Source organism: Pelodiscus sinensis, chromosome 3 (genome assembly GCF_049634645.1).
Source record: "Pelodiscus sinensis isolate JC-2024 chromosome 3, ASM4963464v1, whole genome shotgun sequence".
Classification (NCBI taxonomy): domain Eukaryota; kingdom Metazoa; phylum Chordata; order Testudines; family Trionychidae; genus Pelodiscus; species Pelodiscus sinensis.
In genome coordinates this window covers 88082813-88103233 of record NC_134713.1, presented here as the reverse complement: position 1 = coordinate 88103233, position 20421 = coordinate 88082813, and the positions used below count along the sequence as shown (strand labels likewise).

At 45.1% G+C, this 20421-nt stretch overlaps 1 protein-coding gene across 20 annotated transcripts in view; it reads left to right on the top strand.

The window, feature by feature from the left end:
• TRDN (triadin) overlaps nt 1-20421 on the top strand; it is a 322289-nt gene that overhangs the window by 64996 nt on the left and 236872 nt on the right. For all 20 annotated transcript variants that reach the window (XM_075924079.1, XM_075924088.1, XM_075924085.1 and 17 more), the window contains exons 3-5: nt 14254-14391; nt 16962-16991; nt 19397-19426. In XM_075924079.1, coding sequence (XP_075780194.1) covers nt 14254-14391; nt 16962-16991; nt 19397-19426 — 198 coding nt within the window. The remainder of the gene's footprint in view (nt 1-14253; nt 14392-16961; nt 16992-19396; nt 19427-20421) is intronic.

Sequence of the window (20421 nt, the reverse complement as noted above, 5' to 3'; positions counted from 1 at the left end):
ATCATCTGGAAGTCATCCAACTTTAAACATCTGCAAAACAATTTTGCAAGTGAGAAATGGTCTGATTAGGATCAGTTTGAGAGAAGATAGGTGAATCAGGTTATTATTCCTATAGACATATAGCTACAAGTAGCGCTAAGCTTTCAAACAATAAATGATCAAATACTCTGGTTTGCTGATATTTGAAGTCTCAGTCTTGCAGCCACAAAGGAATTAGAGTAATTTACACAAGTGAGTAGTCATATTGAGTTCTGATAACTCATATGTGTAAATTTACTCAAAGGTAGTAAGAGCTGCAGGATCAGTACCTAACCGGAGAAGGACTAAAAGAGATTCTACTGTAAAACAAAACAGAAGTCACTAAGTTGTGTGTGTGTTTTTCTTATTGAAACAGGAGCAGATGTCAATAAAATGAAGCCTTTACACAATTAATTGCATGTTCTTTTCAAACAAAATTCAGCTACCATGCGGGGCTTGTTTTGTCCCCAGTGCCAGTTGTTCCGGTATTAAATTGTCTTAGACAAAAATGTTAGATGTATTTTTGGCTCAGTCTGTAAAGTGTTCATCAGCTCAACAAAATGCCAGATTTCAAAACATGCTTCTCCCTGAGCAACCCTCCAGTCCTGTAAAGGCACTATGCAGATTAAATTCAAGGCACTTACGCTGCCTCTTTTTTTCAGTGCTTTTTCAAATCATGGAAAGTCTAGCAACTGACCTGAATCTAGAGGATGACACCTTCAAATTCTCTCTGCCACCCACTCAGCTATTAAATTGGCTTCCTTTAGGGGATAAGAGAGGCTGATGATTCGGTCCATATCTGAGATAACCAAGAGTGTGACCATGTGAAATAGAATGGAAAAATGTTCAAGCTGCCTAATGCTGTGGTCCAGGATTCTTAAAAACGTGGATGAAGTTAAGCTTCTAAAGCTCTGGTTAGCCATCTAAATAAGTGGCCTAATTTTTCAGAAGTGCTGAGTCCCTCGCAGCTCCCTTTGAGATCACTGGATATTATGTATTATGTCGTGTGGCATGGAGCATAGATTTAAAGCATGAATATATTCTGTGTGGCCAAAGAGAGAAAAGTTCCCAAGTGGCATGCCACTTATGTGTCTAGACTGTAGAGTTTTTTTCCAGAAAAACAGCTGTTTTTCCAAAAAAGCTTCAACTATATTCACACTGCAATCGTGTTCTTTCGAAAGAAAATCGAAAGAACACAAGGGTTTTTCTGACATTGGTAAACCTTATTCTATGACGAAGAACACCTTTTCCAAAAGAGCTTTTTCAGAAAAAGGTGTGCGTGGACGTGGAAGAGGCAGTTCTTTCTAAAAAAGAGGCTTCCAGGAAAAAGCACAGGTGCCCTGGTGGACACTTCATCCAAACTAATCACAGTTCTATAGTTCCTGTCTCCTGCCAGTTCTTAAAGCTGAAGGCACCCTACACAAGCCTTGTGGCAGGAAGCCAGTCCTGGAGCAGCATCCTGACTCTACGGCTTTCCCTGCCACAGGCCTGCTGACCCATGGCACAGCCACAAGCCACACAAGAGCCCCCTGGCCCTTCCAGGGAGCAGCACTAGGGGTCCCAGGACCCACCCAGGGACACCAAACCCTGATCTGGGGCGGAGATCTTGACCCTCCTGGAGCTGTGGGGGGAAGAATGTGGACAGAAACGTGGACATTTATGGGTGCATGACTGAAGCTCTGGCCCAGAGAGGACGCCACCCCCCACACCCTTAACAAAGTCTGGCGCAAGATAAAAGAGCTCTGGCAAGGGTACGCCAGGGTCAGGAAGTGCAGCTCTTGCTCCGGGGCAGGACCCCCATCCTGCCCATACTATAGAGAGCTGCACCAGATCCTGAGGGATGGGGAAGCCCTTTCCCCACCCGTACTTGTGGATTCGGGCTTGGAGACACCCGTGGTCACCCAGCTGGAGCTCCTGGAGAAGGATGATGATGACAAGGAGCAACAGCAACCTCAGGAGGAGGAGGAAGAGGAGGACACTGGTAGCGTGGTCACCCTCACGAGGAAAATAGTACCCCAGGTTCTGGACATCTTCCACGCATCATATGATGCCGGGGAGGGATCATCAGGTGAGTGCTCTCAAACTGTCACACACACATGGTGGGAGAGGCAGTCTCAGAGAGGATGGGGTGTGATCGTTGCTCAGCATGCTCGGCCTGGACAGCGTGCAGCTGTCCATGTACATGCAAGCACGTGCAGCAGCAGTGTGCACCACGTGGTCTCAGGAGCCAGCCCCAGAGCACGCAGAGGCTGCTGCTCACTGGCTTGGGGGGTGGCCCCACACATGTCTGACCCCTGGGAGGGATGTCTTCCCCTGGGAGGCTGGGCACAATGGTGCATGCACGCCCCCACACAGACTGAGGAGTGTTGCACGCAGCACATGGACATGCCTGCACAGGAGAGACACCACCCACTCCTGCAGACAGCACTGCCAGGTGCAGGTGTTTTGGATGTGTGGGCCCCAGGGAGGGCCAAGCCACTGCGGGCCCCTCTTCTGCACATGGGATCCCACTGGCTACGCCTACATTGGCCCCTGTTCTATAATAGGGATGCTAATGTAGCACTTGGGAATAGGCAAATCTGCGTGGGATTTAAATATCCCCCACGGGATTTGCATTTTCACAGCTGCCGCTTTTTTCCGGCTTGTAGATAAGCCGGAGAAAAGCGCCAGTCTGGACACGATCCTCCGGAAAATAAGCTTTTTTCCGGAGGATCTCTTATTCCTACTTTCCTAGGACAGTAGCTCACTGCTCCTCAGGGACAGTGTCTGCATGGATGACTGACAACCTCTCTCTTGTCCTCCATAGCCGGACCAGCTGTCGTTGAAGGGTGAGCCACACCATTCCAGGCAGCCAACTGAAGCTGGGTATCCGTAAGCACTGGCGGGTCTACCAGGACCTCATGAGAGAGCACATTGCAGTCCTGTGTGACATGCAGCAAACCCTGGCCCAAAAGATCCGTGGTGATGTCGAGAGGCACAATCACATGTGGGACCAGTTCGTGCGGCAGAGTGAAAACGTGTGCTGTCAACCTGGAAGTGATGGCACACCCAGATCCTGTCCCCACTCTAGCCTCCCCATCCCGATCCCCTCAGTCCTCCTCCCCTCACTCCAGCTCCTCCTGCCGTGCCTCCTCCCCTGGCCTCCTGCCAGACCTGACCTCACTGCAACCCCTTCTCCTGCCTGCCCCCAGTTGTCCCAGGCCCCACCCAACCCCGAGTTTGTCATGGTCCCTGGACCCAAGGCAGCACTTGCAGGCACGCCACGCACCACTTGCAGCCCTGATCCACCCTCCTCCCTCCCCCCATCCAGGTTCTCATCCCCCCTCCATCCCAGTTACTTTTATTATAAAAAATTAAATACAAAGTTTTTGTTGAAACCAAAACTGGTGTCTTTATTGCACAGGGAAGAGGGACAGGAGGGGTTGTGGTGGGAAAGGTATAAGGGGGGCAAGGCACAAGTCCCCATTGGGGAGGCCCTGTGGAGAGTTATTGGGCTCCTTCAGAGAACCTCTCCCTCAGGGCCTCTCAGATGTATACCATGGCCTGATGGGCCTGGCAGATGGCAGCTGTCTGCGGCTGTTCAAAGATCCTTCTCTCGCAACCAGCCTCTGTCCTCCCGCCCCTGGGAGGAAGGCCTCCCCTTTGCTCTCCACTATGTTGTGGAGCATGCAACATGCAGAGACCATCTCGACAATGTTGTGCTCCCTGACGTCAAGACCTGAACCTGGTCTTGAGGTGCCCGAAGACATATTCCACCTGCATCCGGGCCCAGGTCAGGTGTGTGTTGAATTGTTTCCTGGTGTGGTCCAAGTGGCCAGTGTAGAGCTTTATGAGCCATGGCACAAGTGGGCAGGCTGCATCACCAACGATACAGAGTGGCATCTGTACCTCCCCCATGCGAACGTCCCATTGGGGGAAGAATGTTCCAGCCTCCAGCCTGTGGTACAGGCTAGAATTCCTAAATATGCATCATGTGCCCGGACCACTCACCAGGCAAAAACGTCTGAAAACTGTCCCCGGTAGTCAACCGGGGCCTGCAGCACCGTAGAAAAATAGCCCTTCTTGTTTATGTACTGGGTGGCTCGACGCTGTGGTGCGCGGATTGGGATGTGGGTCCCATTGATTGCTCCACCGCAGTTTGGAAAGCCAAGGGCAGCAAATCCGGCCACGATGGGGTCCAGGTCTCCAAGGCGGATGACCCTGCACAGCAGGATGGAGCTGATGGCTCTTTCTACATGCAGAAGGAGACATATAAACACACAAAACAGAGAATGAGAGGGAGTGCCCATCTCCCTCCCCCGCAAACACCCAGAAGCTACCCCCAATGAGGCCGGCCCCCCAGTAGCAGGCCTGTGTGAGAGAAGGAAAGCACAACTCCCCCCCCCCGAATGAGCCTTCCCCCCACCCCCTTTTCACCCTCCACTCCTCTCCCAAGGGTCCCTCTTTTCCAGGACTCCCCCCCCCCCCCCATGCAGGGACTGCAGCCTGAGAGTGCCTTACCTCCATGAGGAGGACCCCAACGGTAGACTTCCCCACACAGAACTGGTAGCCCACTCACCAGGGGGTGGCGAGCTTCCATACGGCAATTGCGACCCGCTTCTCCAGGGGGATGGCAGCCCGCAGGTGGGTGTCGCATCTCTTGAGGGCAGGGGTGAGCCAGGCACACAGCTCCAAGAAGGTGGCCTTCTGCATGTGGAAGTTGTAGAGCCACTGCTGGTCATTCCACCGTTCCATCACCAGGTGGTCCCACCATTCAGAATTAGTGTCCAGCCTCCAAATTCACTTCTCGACCCTGGGGTCCAGGGGCAAGGTCATTGCTCCCTCATGCAGGCAGAGGGACTCACAGATGAGTGGGGAGTCGAGATGGGGCAGGACTATCAAGATGGTCTGCTGAAACTGCTGCATAACCTGCAGCATGACAGTGTGGCGCCATCGCATGCCCAGGGGCAGCTCTGGCTCCATAGCCAAAAAATAAAAAAATGTTGTGGCGTCCAAGAAAGTTGGGCAACCAGAGCACGCACTGCAAAAGCTTTTCTGTCCCTCAGGCTGTGTCCAGACTCAGGGGTTTTTTCGAAAAAACTTCACCTGCGTCTAGACTGCATCCGCGTTCTTTCGAAATTAAATCGAAAGAATGCGGCTTTTCTTTCGACGGTGGTAAACCTAATTCCACGAGGAAGAACGCCTTCTTTCGAAAGTGCTCTTTCGAAAGAAGGCGTTCTTGAAAGCAAACAGGCTTTTTAGAAAGAGAGCATCCAGACTCACTGGGTGCTTTCTTTCGAAAAAGCGGCTTGCTTTTTCGAAATTCCGCGTGCAGTCTAGACGCTCTCTTTCGAAAGAGGCTCTTTCGAAAGAGGCTTGCAGTCTAGACATAGCCTCAGAGAGGGTATGTCTACACTACAAAGTTAGTTCGAACTAACGGACGTTAGTTCGAACTAACTTTAATAGGTGCTACACTAGCGCTCCGCTAGTTCGAATTTGAATCGAACTAGCGGAGCGCTTAGTTCGAACTAGGTAAACCTCATTTTACGAGGACTAACGCCTAGTTCGAACTAGCTAGTTCGAACTAAGGGCTGTGTAGCCCTTTAGTTCGAACTAGTGGGAGGCTAGCCCTCCCCAGGTTTCCCTGGTGGCCACTCTGGCCAACACCAGGGAAACTCTATGCCCCCCTCCCGGCCCCGGACCCCTTAAAGGGGCACGGGCTGGCTACGGTGCCCGTGCCAGGTGCAAGCCTGCCAGCACCCAGCTAGCAGACCCTGCACCTGGCACAGCACAGAGCCACCCACCCGATGCCCCCCAGCCCACCCCCTCTTCCCGGGACCAGGCTGGCGGCTCCCGGGAGCTTGCCCTGGACCGCAAGAGGCGGGCACCTTCCTGGGCTAGTGCGGACATCGTGGACCTCGTCCACGATCTCCGCACTAGGCACAGGAAAGTGGCCGTCTAGGGCAGGAGAGCTGCCAGCCTGGCCACCCAGGACCAGGTGTGCATGAAAATCAAGGGGGTCCACTGAGACCCCCGACACTGAGCCCTGAGCTTACAATGGCCGTACTGGGTCAGACCAAAGGTCCATCTAGCCCAGTAGCCTGTCTGCCAACAGCGGCCAACCCTAGGGACCCTGGAGGGGATGGACCGAAGACAATGACCAAGCCATTTGTCTCGTGCCATCCCTCTCCAGCCTTCCACAAACTTTGGGCAGGGACACCACTCCTACCCTCAGCTAATAGGACTCCATGGACCCAACCTCCATGACTTGATCTGACTTCCCTTTAAACTCTGTTCTAGTTGTAGCCTTCACAGCCTCCTGCAGCAAGGAGTTCCACAGGTTAACTATTTGCTTTGTCAAGAACAACTTTCTCTTACTAGTTTCAAGCCTGCTACCCATTCCTTTCCTTTGGTGTCCTCTAGTCCTTCTTTATGGGAACTCAGGAAGAACTTTTCTGAATGCACCCTCTCCACCCAACCCCTGCTTTTAGAGACCTCTATCCTGTCCCCCCTCCGTCTCCTCTTTTCTAAGCTGAACAGTCCCAGTCTCTGTAGCCTTTCTTCATCTGGGACCTGCTCCCAACCCCTGATCATGTTAGTTGCCCTCCCCTCTCCCAGCCTTTCTCTTCCCCTCTCCCACCTCCTTTTCCCAGTCTCCCCCAGTTTTTTTCAATAAAGACAGAGTCAATGTTGGAAGAAACGTTATCTTTATTTTGTACATCAATAAGAAGGGGGGCTAGGGAAGGGTAAGTGGAAGGAGGTGAGGGAGGAATGGGGTACGAGCCCCCGATGGGGAGGACTGGGCTGGCTCTGCGGGCTTCTGGGGGTGGAAGCTCTCCTGCAGCCCCCCAATTACTCCCTCTCCCTAGATGGCAGCCTGTGGCAAGTGCAGCCGGGCTGATGGCCGAGTGGTGTGATGTGCCCAGTGTGGGCACTCAGGGCACTCCAAGCCAGAACTTCTTTGCAAGCGGGGCACCCCTTAGAACTGTGTGTCCGGGGTGGGGGTCGGGACCCTTTAAGCGCAGCCCTCGGCTAGCCTGAGACAGCATCTCCATGCTCTAAGTCCTCCTTTTATGCCCTGCCGGCACTGCTTCCGGCCATCCTTAAGCCCTGTTCAGAGTCCACTCAATGTGGACTTACTAGTTCGAATTAGCAAAACGCTAGTTCGAACTAGTTTTTAGTTCTAGATGCGTTAGTTCGAACTAGCTTAGTTCGAATTAACTAATTCGAACTAAGTTAGTTCGAACTAGCGCTGTAGTGTAGACGTACCCAGAGGTAGGCAAGCCTGCAGCAGAACTTGAGAAACAGCTGTCCAGGGGGGTCCCTTTAAGCACACATCTCAGATAGCCTTAGTCAACAGCACCTGGAAGTAACTGCTGACCTAATGCCCTGGCTGAAGGGGTTCCGGGTGGCCTTTTATGTGAGAGAACGTCCAATGAATGTGGATGCTCTCTTTCAAAAAAGCAGATTGCTTTTTCGATGCGCTTTTGAGGTGTGGATACTCCTTTTGAAAGAAGATTTTTTGGAAGATCTCTTCTGAAAAAGCTTCTTTTGAAAGAAGCTTGCAGTCTAGACGTACCCTTAGTTATTAGTCATTCCATTTTCGGTGTTTGGTTTTAGATGTTTTCTAAGAAACTATCCACCTAATCTTTCTTGGTAGACCAAAAAAAGAAATTGTTCTAAATAATACCAAAATAACAAACTTAAACTGTTTTGAGAACTTCCTTTTTGTCAGTCACAAAAACACAAGGAACACACTAATCCACTTGAAACAGACATAATTCTTGCATGCTCTTAAAGCAAGCAGCATCTCCATCTCTGTTTAATTCACTCTGAATTGCTTTTCCTTTCCTTACCTCATTTTATTTTAATAGGAAAACTCCAACCTGATATTGGCCAAGTTCTGGGGAAAGCTGAGAGCAATTTGATCAGTGATTTCTTTAGACTTCCTGTATATCTGGCATGGTATTTTAAGCATATTAAGATACATAATTACAGCTAAAACTGTTTTTTTATATATTACACAGAGCATGACAAAAAGACATTTAGGAGGCTAGTTGGAACAGTTGTGTAAAGAACATTATATTACAGGGAATATTAGAGAAACTTGTAGTTGCTCTCTCCCCTCCTCCAAACACACACACAAACAAAATATCACTTTTTGAAAATGTCACCAAACAGTCAGCTTTGTAAATGCTATTGGATTTTTTTTTTTTTTTTTTTTTTTTTTTTTTTGCATACTTAAGGTAAGGAGGATTTGAAACTTGTGCTTCATAGTGGAGATGCAAATGGAACTTTTTTGCCTGTAGTTACATAATATTTTTAGTATATTTTCACAGCATTATACAAAGGTTTTCTGTGACAAGGTGGTTAATTAAAGACCAGTTTATACCCAGATTCTCAATTATGCTCCAACAATCTCCTTACACCACTCTGGAAATGAAAATTGTTTACTCACTTGAAATCTCTTATACTATAAGACCGGTACAAAGTAGTTTCAATGTCAATTACAATAAGTCCCCATTTACTTTATTTGGAGGCAGGTGAGTGTTTGAGTTTTGGTTATTTAGTATAAGTATTAAACTATTGAGAAGACTGATTCATTTGAAAAAATTCTCGACCTTGATGGAGGGGGCAAATGCAAGCAATTTTTGTAAACAAAGTACATACTTTATTGTACTGTATGGGTACGTCTACACTACAGCGCTAGTTCGAACTAACTTAGTTCGAATTAATTAATTCGAACTAAGCTAATTCGAACTAACGCGTCTAGAACTAAAAACTAGTTCGAATTAGCGTTTTGCTAATTCGAACTAGCAAGTCCACATTGAGTGGACTCTGAACAGGGCTTAAGGATGGCCGGAAGCAGTGCCGGCAGGGCATAAGAGGAGGACTTAGAGCATGGAGATGCTGTCTCAGGCTAGCCGAGGGCTGCGCTTAAAGGGTCCCGACCCCCACCCCGGACACACAGTTCTAAGGGGTGCCCCGCTTGCAAAGAAGTTCTGGCTTGGAGTGCCCGGAGTACCCACACTGGGCACATCACACCACTCGGCCATCAGCCCGGCTGCACTTGCCGCAGGCTGCCATCTGGGGAGAGGGGATAATTGGGGGGCTGCAGGAGAGCTTCCACCCCCAGAAGCCCGCAGAGCCAGCCCAGTCCTCCCCATCGGGGGCTTGTACCCCATTCCTCCCTCACCTCCTTCCACTTACCCTTCCCTAGCCCCCCTTCTTATTGATGTACAAAATAAAGATAACGTTTCTTCCAACATTGACTCTGTCATTATTGAACAAAACTGGGGGGAGACGGGGAAAAGGAGGTGGGAGAGGGGAAGAGAAAGGCTGGGAGAAGGGAGGGCAACTAACATGATCAGGGTTTGGGAACAGGTCCCAGATGAAGAAAGGCTACAGAGACTGGGACTGTTCAGCTTAGAAAAGAGGAGACGGAGGGGGGACAGGATAGAGGTCTCTAAAAGCAGGGGTTGGGTGGAGAGGGTGCATTCAGAAAAGTTCTTCCTGAGTTCCCATAAAGAAGGACTAGAGGACACCAAAGGAAAGGAATGGGTAGCAGGCTTGAAACTAGTAAGATAAAGTTGTTCTTCTTCACAACGCAAATAGTTAACCTGCGGAACTCCTTGCTGCAGGAGGCTGTGAAGGCTACAACTAGAACAGAGTTTAAAGGGAAGTCAGATCAAGTCATGGAGGTTGGGTCCATGGAGTGGTATTAGCCAGGGGGTAGGAGTGGTGTCCCTGCCCAAAGTTTGTGGAAGGCTGGAGAGGGATGGCACGAGACAAATGGCTTGGTCACTGTCTTTGGTCCATCCCCTCCAGGGTCCCTAGGGTTGGCCGCTGTCAGCAGACAGGCTACTGGGCTAGATGGACCTTTGGTCTGACCCAGGACGGCCATTGTAAGCTCAGGGCTCAGGGTCGGGGGTCTCAGTGGACCCCCTTGATTTTCATGCACGCCTGCTCCTGGGTGGCCAGGCTGGCAGCTCTCCTGCCCTAGCCGGCCACTTTCCTGTGCCTAGTGCGGAGATCGTGGACAAGGTCCACGATGTCCGCACTAGCCCAGGAAGGTGCCCGCCTCTTGCGGTCCAGGACAAGCTCCCGGGAGCCGCCATCCTGGTCCCGGGAAGAGGGGGTGGGCTGGGGGACATCGGGTGGGTGGCTCTGTGCTGTGCCAGGTGCAGGGTCTGCTAGCTGGGTGCTGGCAGGCTTGCACCTGGCACGGGCACCGTAGTCAGCCCGTGCCCCTTTAAGGGGTCCGGGGCCGAGAGGGGGGCATAGAGTTTCCCTGGTGTTGGCCAGAGTGGCCACCAGGGAAACCTGGGGAGGGCTAGCCTCCCACTAGTTCGAATTAAGGGGCTACACACCCCTTAATTCGAACTAGCTAGTTCGAACTAGGCTTAATCCTCGTAAAATGAGGTTTACCTAGTTCGAACTAAGCGCTCCGCTAGTTCGATTCAAATTCGAACTAGCGGAGCGCTAGTGTAGCGCCTATTAAAGTTAGTTCGAACTAACGTCCGTTAGTTCGAACTAACTTTGTAGTGTAGACATACCCTGAACCCCTAAATTTTAATCCTTTTGTATAGCTTTCTGAAATTCTCTCTTAATGCTTTTATATTGCCCAGGATAAAAAACGATATAAGAAAACTGTGAAAAAATGTTGCACACTTCGATAGGATACCATATCAATGTGATGTGTTGAATTTATTTATAGAATAATGTGAGTGATACAATTTAATGGAACATAACCATATCTCCAAGTATATTTAATCTAAATACTTGTCAAACCCCAAACCTTTTTACACATTGTTCACAGACAAACTCAGATATATAGAAAGTTGTTCTGGTCTTCTATGTGGTGAAGAGGGATTTTAGATTAATTCATTATTAATAAGATAACTATAATAGGGAATCTTATGTATGCAGCAAATAGTTATTTTCATTATATATTTTATCAATTACACTTATAAAGTATATATATTGTTGCCTGCAACAAGTTTGCTTAAAACCTGCACTTTGCCTATGTTTATAACTGAAATTTTCATGTGAGTCTGCTTCTGATTGCTAGTTAGCTTTTGCTTGCAAAACAAACACTGCAGTTAGAAATGGTGGTAAACAGATTTGTATTTAATGTAATTTGACTTATCAAAATAGTTATATATAATATCATTATAATTCAGTGCATAGCACGTGGAGGTAACCAAGGATATGGTGCCAACTCTTTTTACAGTTGGGGTCTTCTGCAATATTTCTGTTGAACTTAATAGGAGTAGGATACTGTTATACAAATCTACTTTAAATGGGCATAAAAATCCTGTTCATGATTTATCTTTGTCTATCTTAGTTAAAGTATATTATATCGTCTCCACTAATGTCAGGTAGATATGGGGAATCTTTCAGCCTTCAGATAATTTGAAGTAATGAGGACAATAGCTTGAGTCATATTTCTGAAATATGGTTACACTTCTAATGAAAAAGTACATTTTTGCATAGAACATGCCTTTCTTTCTTTTTCTTAAACAATACTTTGATATAGATATTAGGATAATGCAGGTCTACTGGGGAGACTAAGAAGGCAGAATGAGCTATAAGAGGCTGAAAAGATCAAAAGGACAGCTGTGGGTAAAGAAAAAGAAAGTTGGTGAAAGTTTAATTGGATGCAAAAATGTAAAATATTCTTATTATCCATTTATGATTCCCTTCATACTAGTGCATAAGGCCAAGGGAAGTACTTTACATCTTCATAAAGGGACTTTAAGGTAGAGCTAGCTCTGAATGAGGGTGAATGTGTGTATGTACATGACAGAGACCCTCCATTTTCCCATGCCGATTATCTATAGATAGATAGATATAGATATAGATACAGGCAGTCCCCGACTTACATGGATCCGACTTATGTCGGATCCGCACTTACGAACGGGGCTTTTCTCGCCCCGGAGCTTGCGGGCGTCGGGACCGCCCAGAGCGCAGCGGTCCCGCCACCGTGTCCTCCGGGGCGAGAAAAGCTGCTCCAGGTCTCCCTGGTGTGCTGGGGGGGGGGACTCCCCAGCACAGCAGGGAGACCCGAGCAAAGCCGCACAGGCGGCGGGGTCCTCGCCTCTGCGGCTTTGCTCCTGTCTCCCTGCTGTGCTGGGGGGGAGTCCCCCCCAGCACAGCAGGGAGACTCGACCAAAGCTGCACAGGTGGCGGGACCCCGCTGCCCGTGAGGCTTTGTTCCTTTGCCCCGGAGCAAAGCCGCACAGGCGGCGGGGTCCCCCGCCTGTGCGGCTTTGCTCCGGGGCAAAGGAGCAAAGCCGCATGGGCAGCGGAGTCCCGCCGCCTATGCAGCTTTGCTCGGGTCTCCCTGCTGTGCTGGGGGGGGGGGGGGGAGGGAGAGGGCGCAGCTAGTGCTTCCCCCCCCCCCCCAGCAGACCAGACTTTTGTTGCAGGACGCCTGGGGTAGAGTAGCTGGGGTGCTGCCGGGTTAGTCCTGCGGGGACCTACCCGGCAGTGCCCCAGCTGTTCTGTCCCAGGAGTCTAGATTCAGCCGCTGTTGAAACTGATCAGCGGCTGATTCCAGGAAGCCCGGGGCAGAGCAACTCTGCCTAGGGCTTCCTGTAGTCAGCCGCTGATCAGTTTCAGCAGCGGCTGAATCTGGAGCCAGTTCCGACTTACATACAAATTCAACTTAAGAACAAACCTATAGTCCCTATGGGTATGTCTACACTACCCCCCTAGTTCGAACTAGGGGGGTAATGTTTGCATACCGAACTTGCTAATGAAGCCCGGGATTTGAATTTCCCGGGCTTCATTAGCATAAAGCCGTCGCCGCCATTTTTAAAAGCCGACTATCTAGTCCGTGCCACGTGTAGCCGCGCGGCACGGGGTTCGCACTAGCCGGCTTTTAAAAATGGCGGCGACGGCTTTATGCTAATGAAGCCCGGGAAATTCAAATCCCGGGCTTCATTAGCAAGTTCGGTATGCATACATTACCCCCCTAGTTCGAACTAGGGGGGTAGTGTAGACATACCCTATCTTGTACGTAACCCGGGGACTGCCTGTATACACACACTGCTTTTTTTGTTTAAAAAAAAAAGGTGCTGGAACTGGATTCCAGATGGCAAATTTTTGAGCAAAAAACCAAAAAAAAGCCAGGAAAAATTGTCCAACATCAACAACAAAAAGATTATATATATATATATATATATATATATATATATATATTCTTTCTCCTTTGAGTCCTCTCTGCACTCCACAAGAATGATGCAACCAACCTGCACTGCCACCAAAGTGCAGCAGTTTCCAGGGCCAGATTTAAAGTAGTGCAGGATCCTTGTGGCGATGTATGCAGAAAAAAGGGCAGATAACTGGGCTGTGTCTACACTGGCCACTTATTCCGGAAAATCAGCCGCTTTTCCGGAATAACTTGCCAGCTGTCTACACTGGCCCCTGTAAAATCATCAGTGCTTTTCCGGAAAAACTATGCTGCTCCCGTTCAGGCAAAAGTCCTTTTCCGGAAAACTGTTCCAGAAAAGGGCCAGTGTAGACAGCACAGTAGTGTTTTCCGCAAAAAAGCCCCGATCGTGAAAATGATGATCGGGATTTTTTTGCGGAAAAGCGCGTCTAGATTGGCCACGGACACTTTTCCTGAAAAAGTGCTTTTCCGGAAAAGCATCCTGCCAATGTAGACGCGCTTCTCCCGGAAATACTTATAATGGAAAACTTTTCCGTTTTAAGCATTTCTGGAAAAGGGAGCCAGTGTGGACGTAGCCCTGGAACTTTGAGTCCAGCAGAGTAGCATGTTGAAGCAAAGCACACAACTGATTGCTGTTCAGCAGCCAAATGCTAATTAATGCTGGATTTCCACACTGTAAAGTCAGGTTATGGTCTTGGAATGGAGGAGACAAACATCTTGTTCAGTTTGGAGCAATGTCTATGTTGGGGTGTGACACTGGAACAGACAGTCTGAGAGGCAAATGTAAATTTAGTCTAATCCACACAAGCACCAAAAGGGGGTGTGAAAGTTGAGATATCCTCCTGGTCCTGAGCCAGTCCAATAATTGCAAGTGTTGGTCTGAAAGTATCTAGAACATAATTCTTCAGAAGAAAGACATCGATGTGTTAAGCTCTTGAGCAATAAAAAATATCATCCAAAGCTTTGTTTTTGGTAAAGAAATTGGCATTGTTAGTACTGTGTGTGAACAAGTAAAGCAAGATAACTTTAACTCCCAGAAAATATCTTTTCAACCATTTTCTGTTTTGAACTGCACTCAGGAAATTCTGTTAACAAGCTCAGCAAAGACCCGCTGAGAGTCATACATCAGACCTTGGAAGAATCCACTGATTGGCTTTATGGCTTTATTTCTTTCCTGTCTGACATCGTTTCAACTGATGATGATGACAGCGATGAAGGTATTTCCTATACATAGACTTATATAACTGTGCCAATTCATGTTTTACATGCATTATGTGGATTTACTTAATGTTTAACCTCACAGTCAAAGGAGGAAAGTGAATAGAAGTGATTACCCTTGCTAGTAATGAATCAGCTGGCTACTAGACTCAGAAACTGATGTCTTTGTTACCTTTCATCTTTCATTTCATAGGCAATTACAGAAAACATGTCAGAATTAAATGTTCCTAGTGGTGTGTCTTAAAGCAGAGTGCTAATTTATGCTGAGATGAAGTATTTGAGAATAAAAACAGATATTCAACAGTTTCTCTCTATCCTGTAAAAATGGAAGGATTTAGAAAAATGAAGGAATTAAATATACAGATGTAATCTAGAGGCACTGAGACTACTTACAAAGAATAGTGAAGTTTGCTCTACAGCTTTATCTGAGAGCTGGGTTTTAGTCAGGAGGCCATGACTTTAGCCCCCTAAGTTTGCAGGTTCAATTGCCACTTCTGACAACTGCTGTACATTGGCTCTATGTATAGGGGCTCATCAGTATACACTGGGACCACTGACAAGGAAGAGTGATGTCTGCTCTACAAGCTTAGCTAACCACACATTGGTTTTTAGCTCATTCTGTAGAGGCACACAGCTTTAGCCCCAAAGGTACAGGTTTGATTCTTCTTGCTGAGTTCCTGGAAACATCTCTACATAGGCAAAACATAAGAAATCTAAGACAGCACTTCTACGTGATATTTGAACAGTAGGGGTCAGTATTGCTGGAAAAGTACTAAAGGAACTAAAGAGAAAGTTGGATAACAAACATCAATTTTGGATAGCAAACATCAATAACTAAAATGTATGGTCTTGGAACTGCGACTAATATGCATCACCTGATGGAGCTGTCAGATACATTAAACCAAATAACTAACAGTTAGTCTTTATTTTTAACAGCTTTTGAAAGAATCATCTTTTTGTTAACAGATAATCAGTTCAATAGTATGTGGTGTGGTAATAGATGCACAAGCACTTAATGTTATGTTTATCATCCTGCATGCATATATGGAGTTAGGCATGACTATCATAGTAGTACCGTACCATATTCATATTGCTCTGCATAGAATTTCATCATAACACAAATGGTTAAAACCCAACAGGAACTTAAACAATCTTTCACCCATATCTTCATCAACTACAAGTATCACCTAATTTCTGCAACTGCAGGATGTCTCCATGGGTTTTCATATTAGTATTGTGAACAAACACTAACAGATATACTCTTATATATGGTGATATGACCCAATTCTAAGATATGATTTCCAACCACCATAAGACCAGCTCTCCATACTGTTGGGAAATAAAAAGGAAGTAGAAAGTGGTTTCCTTCTCTACATTTTTAAATTGTGCTGATGGTCAGGAACCACGCAACAAAGGGTACGTCTAGACTACATGCCTCTGTCGCCAGAGGCATGTAGATTAGGCTACCCGACAGAGTAAAATGAAGCGGCGATTTAAATAATCGCCGCTTCATTTAAATTTACATGGCTGCCGCTTTGAGCCGACAAACAGCTGATCAGCTGTTTGTCGGCTCAGCGCGATAGTCTGGACGCTCCCCTGCCGACATCAAAGGGAGCTGTCGACAACCCAGGTATGCCTCATTTTACTCTGTCGGGTAGCCTAATCTACATGCCTCTGGCGACAGAGGCATGTAGTCTAGACGTACCCAAAGGAACATGTTTATGAGAGTGGATGGGGGCAGAATGGACAAGTCTAGAAGAAGGTTTGAAAGGATCATAAAATGGAATAGCCTATACCAGTTACTACATAGAAAATCAAATCCCTAATATTGCAAGTTTCTGAATGCCTTCTGGGAAGTCCTCTGCAACTCTAGCTCCATTGACTGTACTCAGAGTGGAACACATTCAGCACCGCTCAAGTATCACAGGAGGGACTCAGCACCTCATAGTATTAGGCCCTAAAAATCTAGGATATGGATCAGCTCAGATTTGGAAACCTCTATCCGTAGCACTTTTTCGGGCAGAAGTTGAGGCTGCACTAAACTCTTCTTTGCAATGCTAGAAGCCATGTCACAAGTGAAGGCACAGTATCAGATTTTGGCATTCAGCTTTTCCTGCTCTCACTGATGGGACTTTTGCCACTGACATCACTGAGAGCATTATTAGGGTTCTTTTCTTCTGAACTTTGCAAGAAGTGTTTGTTCATTTGGAATATTTTCTTGTTGGTCAATGAAAATATAATACTGTGCCCTTTGTTAAAATTTTGGACTCAGGTTTATAACTAAACAAACCCCACCCACATGTCAGTATCTGGTCACATCTTTAACTATCATTTCTGAAACTTTTTGGTGCCTATAGTACATTTAAGACATCTGCTCTTTCTCTTAAAAAGTCCATGTGGAATCAGAAGTGGGAGGTGTAAGTCTGAAATCTCAGAATAGAATTCCTGTTACTCAACATGTTAAGCATAAATTTTTGAATGCATTTAAAAATAAAAATAAACTAGGATGAAAAAAATATGGCAATTCTACCAGTTATCTGATTGTTATGTTTTTCCCATCTTGGTTTAGGTGAAGTGGAACCTCCACTGAAGAAAAAAGGTTGGTTTTGATTGTTATAAATAATGCAGGATTTGATGTATTCAATTTAATTATTATTATTTTCAGTGATCTACTTTGTTTATACTACTGGTTTTGCCACTAATTGCTTGTCCTTCTACTAACTGTGTATGCTGCATGTAAATTGGAATTGTTAGGAATGTCCAATTATAATAAAGTTTGAAGTGAGCTTTGGTGGGCACAAACCACTTCTTCAGATGAATGGAGTTAAGCCACATCCTGGTATGCACGGCTGCTGCTCCTCCTCCTCTCCCAAAATGGCTCCCTTGTGCAGTAGTCCTGCCTTAGGAATCTTTTTCCATTTTATATGTGTGTAACTGATTGTTCCTTCTTAAGTGGAATACTTTTGCATTTGTCCTTATTGAATTTCATCTTGTTTAGTTCAGACCATTTTTCATCTTGTTTAGTTTAAACCGCTATATTTCTCCAGATCATTCTGAATTTTAATCATTGTGCAAAACTCTTGAAACCCCTCCCAGCTTGGTATTATCCACAAACTTTATAAGTGTACTGTCGATGCCATTATCTAAATCACTTATAAAGATATTAAACAGAACCAGATCCAGAACCAAACCCTGCAGTAACCCACTTGTTATGCCCTTCCAGCTTGAGTATGAACCACTGGTAACTATTCTCTGGGAACAGTTTGACAGCTAGTTATGCACCCATCTAATAGTAGCTCCATCTAGGCTATATGTCCCTAGTTTGTTAATGAGACGGTTATGTGATACAGTATCAAATGCCTTCCTAAAGACAAGACATACTATATATATATCCCCCCTCCTCCCCACAAAGCCTGTCAAAGAAAGCTATGAGGTTTGTTTGACATTATTTCTTTTTTAACAAATTCACATTCATTGTTACTTATCACACTATCTTCTAGGTGTTTGCAAATTCATTACTTGGTTATTTGCTCCATTATCTTTCTGGATATTGAAATTAAGATGACAACTATAGTTCCCTGGGTTATCCTTATTTCCCTTTTTTAGTAGATGGACACTATGTTTTCCTTCTATCTGTCCTCTGGAATCTCTGCTGTTTTCCGTGAATTTTTAAAGATACTCACTAATGGCTCACATATCTCCTCAGTGGGCTCCTTGATTATTCTTTAATTCTGAAGTCTATCAGCCTGTGTATTTTTGTGCACTAACAGTCTACTCAAAATTCCCACTTTCTTGGAAGTACCATAATTGCAAACACACTAAAAGTTAGTTGATCTCACAATACAGTTATTTATTGAGAAAATGTTCAAGGGAATGGTAAGGACATCACAGTAATGATAAGGGAAGAAGAAGAAGAAAGGAAGACTAATAATGATAATTATGAATCTGAAGAAAGCAAAGATAACCTTGCCGGGGATGCAAATTGCAGACAAAGATAATAAGGATACAAATAATGACAATGAAGGTGGTTCATGTAACAAGACTAATATTGGTGTCAGTAGTCACTAGAAAGGATAAGAATGCTTATCATAGTGTGGGCTTTACCAAAATTAATTTCTTCACCCTCAGCATTATCACTGATATTTATCTTTATTCACTGGGAAAGACTGAGCATTTTATATTGTGCAGAAAAATATAATTGTAAACCTCTGGGGACATAGTGAAAAAATATTCTATAAAGAGCTTTACAGCATTTAACAATGTGTACTCATTGCTTGCTAAAATTGCTATTCAAAAGTCTAAAAACTCTTCAAAAATCTAATAATTTCTAACAGACTTAATATGTTTTAGCTTTCTTTTTTTTTCCTGAATCAATGGTTATTATAGTTGATCATGTTGATTAATGTTTCATGGTTAGTAAAACATTTAAGGACAAATCATTTTATTTGACAGCTGCATGTTTAGTTTTTTATGTGTTTCTTTTATTACATTTTTTGTTATAATAGGAACTTTTTATTTATCACATCTTATATGCCTCTGCAGACTAAATACCATGTTACAGTGGGTTTATATGAGAATAATTAGGAGGGAAGTGAAATGAGACTGACAATCTTTTGAATCATTGGGTTGGGGAAGAAAATGTCCCAAAATCAGAAGTAACATTAGATGTGTCCAAATTAAAGTTGCAGAAGTTTTACACCAGTGTTTATGGCAGTAGTAAATATTGCTAGTAGCAATGCTATTACTCTACAGCATTTTGGAATTGTAGAATAGACTAATATTTTACATAAGACTAATTTTAAGTTAATTGCTTAAATATATAAATTAGTGATATGTACACATTCATATTTTAAAATATGGAAGTTATTCTCAACCTTCGGAATTCAGGACATGCTTCAAAGGCCATTGAAATCAGTTGGTCTTAAATCAGGGCTTATTTTATTTCTCACAGTTCAAACTTGGTCAGACTTTGGTTTTTAACTTAACATTCTTCCTTTGTTTTAGCTGAAATTCACCCTGTGACCAAAAAAAAAGGTGAGTGAATTTCAAAGCAATTTTATTTTAATTAAAAAATGAGCTTAATAATAAAGATGTTAGAAATATCTATGCAAGTAAAGTGTTGACATGGCAGAAGATGCTGAACACTGTCTGACTATTATTTAGTAGGCTTTTATTGGTATAACATATGTTGACACAGATAAAACATGGGATTTCTGAAACACACAGTAGCACTCAGATATACTGCAGTGATGGAGGCTACATATACACCTAAACAGATCCATAAATGGAAGTGATATCATATAGGGCTTGAGCCTATTGTTCTTATGCAGTCACAAGTCACATTAACTCTGTCTTTCTAAAAATTAAATCACATTTTACCTAGAAAATTACAGAATAGAAATACTATATAGTCTATGCAGGGATTTCCACCCTCCCTGTGCCTTAGTCATGTTGCTTCGTCATAGCAGTGAAGCAAAAAAAAAATCAGAATTTTCTGCTGCAAATTGGGAAAAGCTAGCCCAATTATACTGCTGAAAAAAACTCCTTGGTAACCAGCTTGGTCGGAATTCTCCACATTCAAATGAGTTAATGAAATAATACTTTTTTGGGGAGGATGGGACAGAAGGATGGGACAGAACGATGTGCTGTCTAAGTGCAGTCTGTGTCCCCACCCCCCTGCCCTACACACACACTTTATGAATTGCAAGATCAAGAGCCACAAGTACAATATACAAATATGAGTAGGTGAGTGAAATAATTATGTCATTTGATTGTGATCAGCTACTTTTTGCATCAAGATTTGAAAGTGGACATTTTTGCATATTTTATTTTTCTCAGCATTTCCACATAACATAACTGATAGTTATATTCTTTTGTTGTTCCCTCTTCTAAGACCTTATCCACATTAAAAAAAAAACAAATGTGTTGCTTTAACTATACTATTTAAAGTGGAAATCCCTTCCTGCATTGTGGAATCATTTATAAGTGATCAAAGTGCTGTATGAGTATAGCTTATTGCAGTTCAGGAA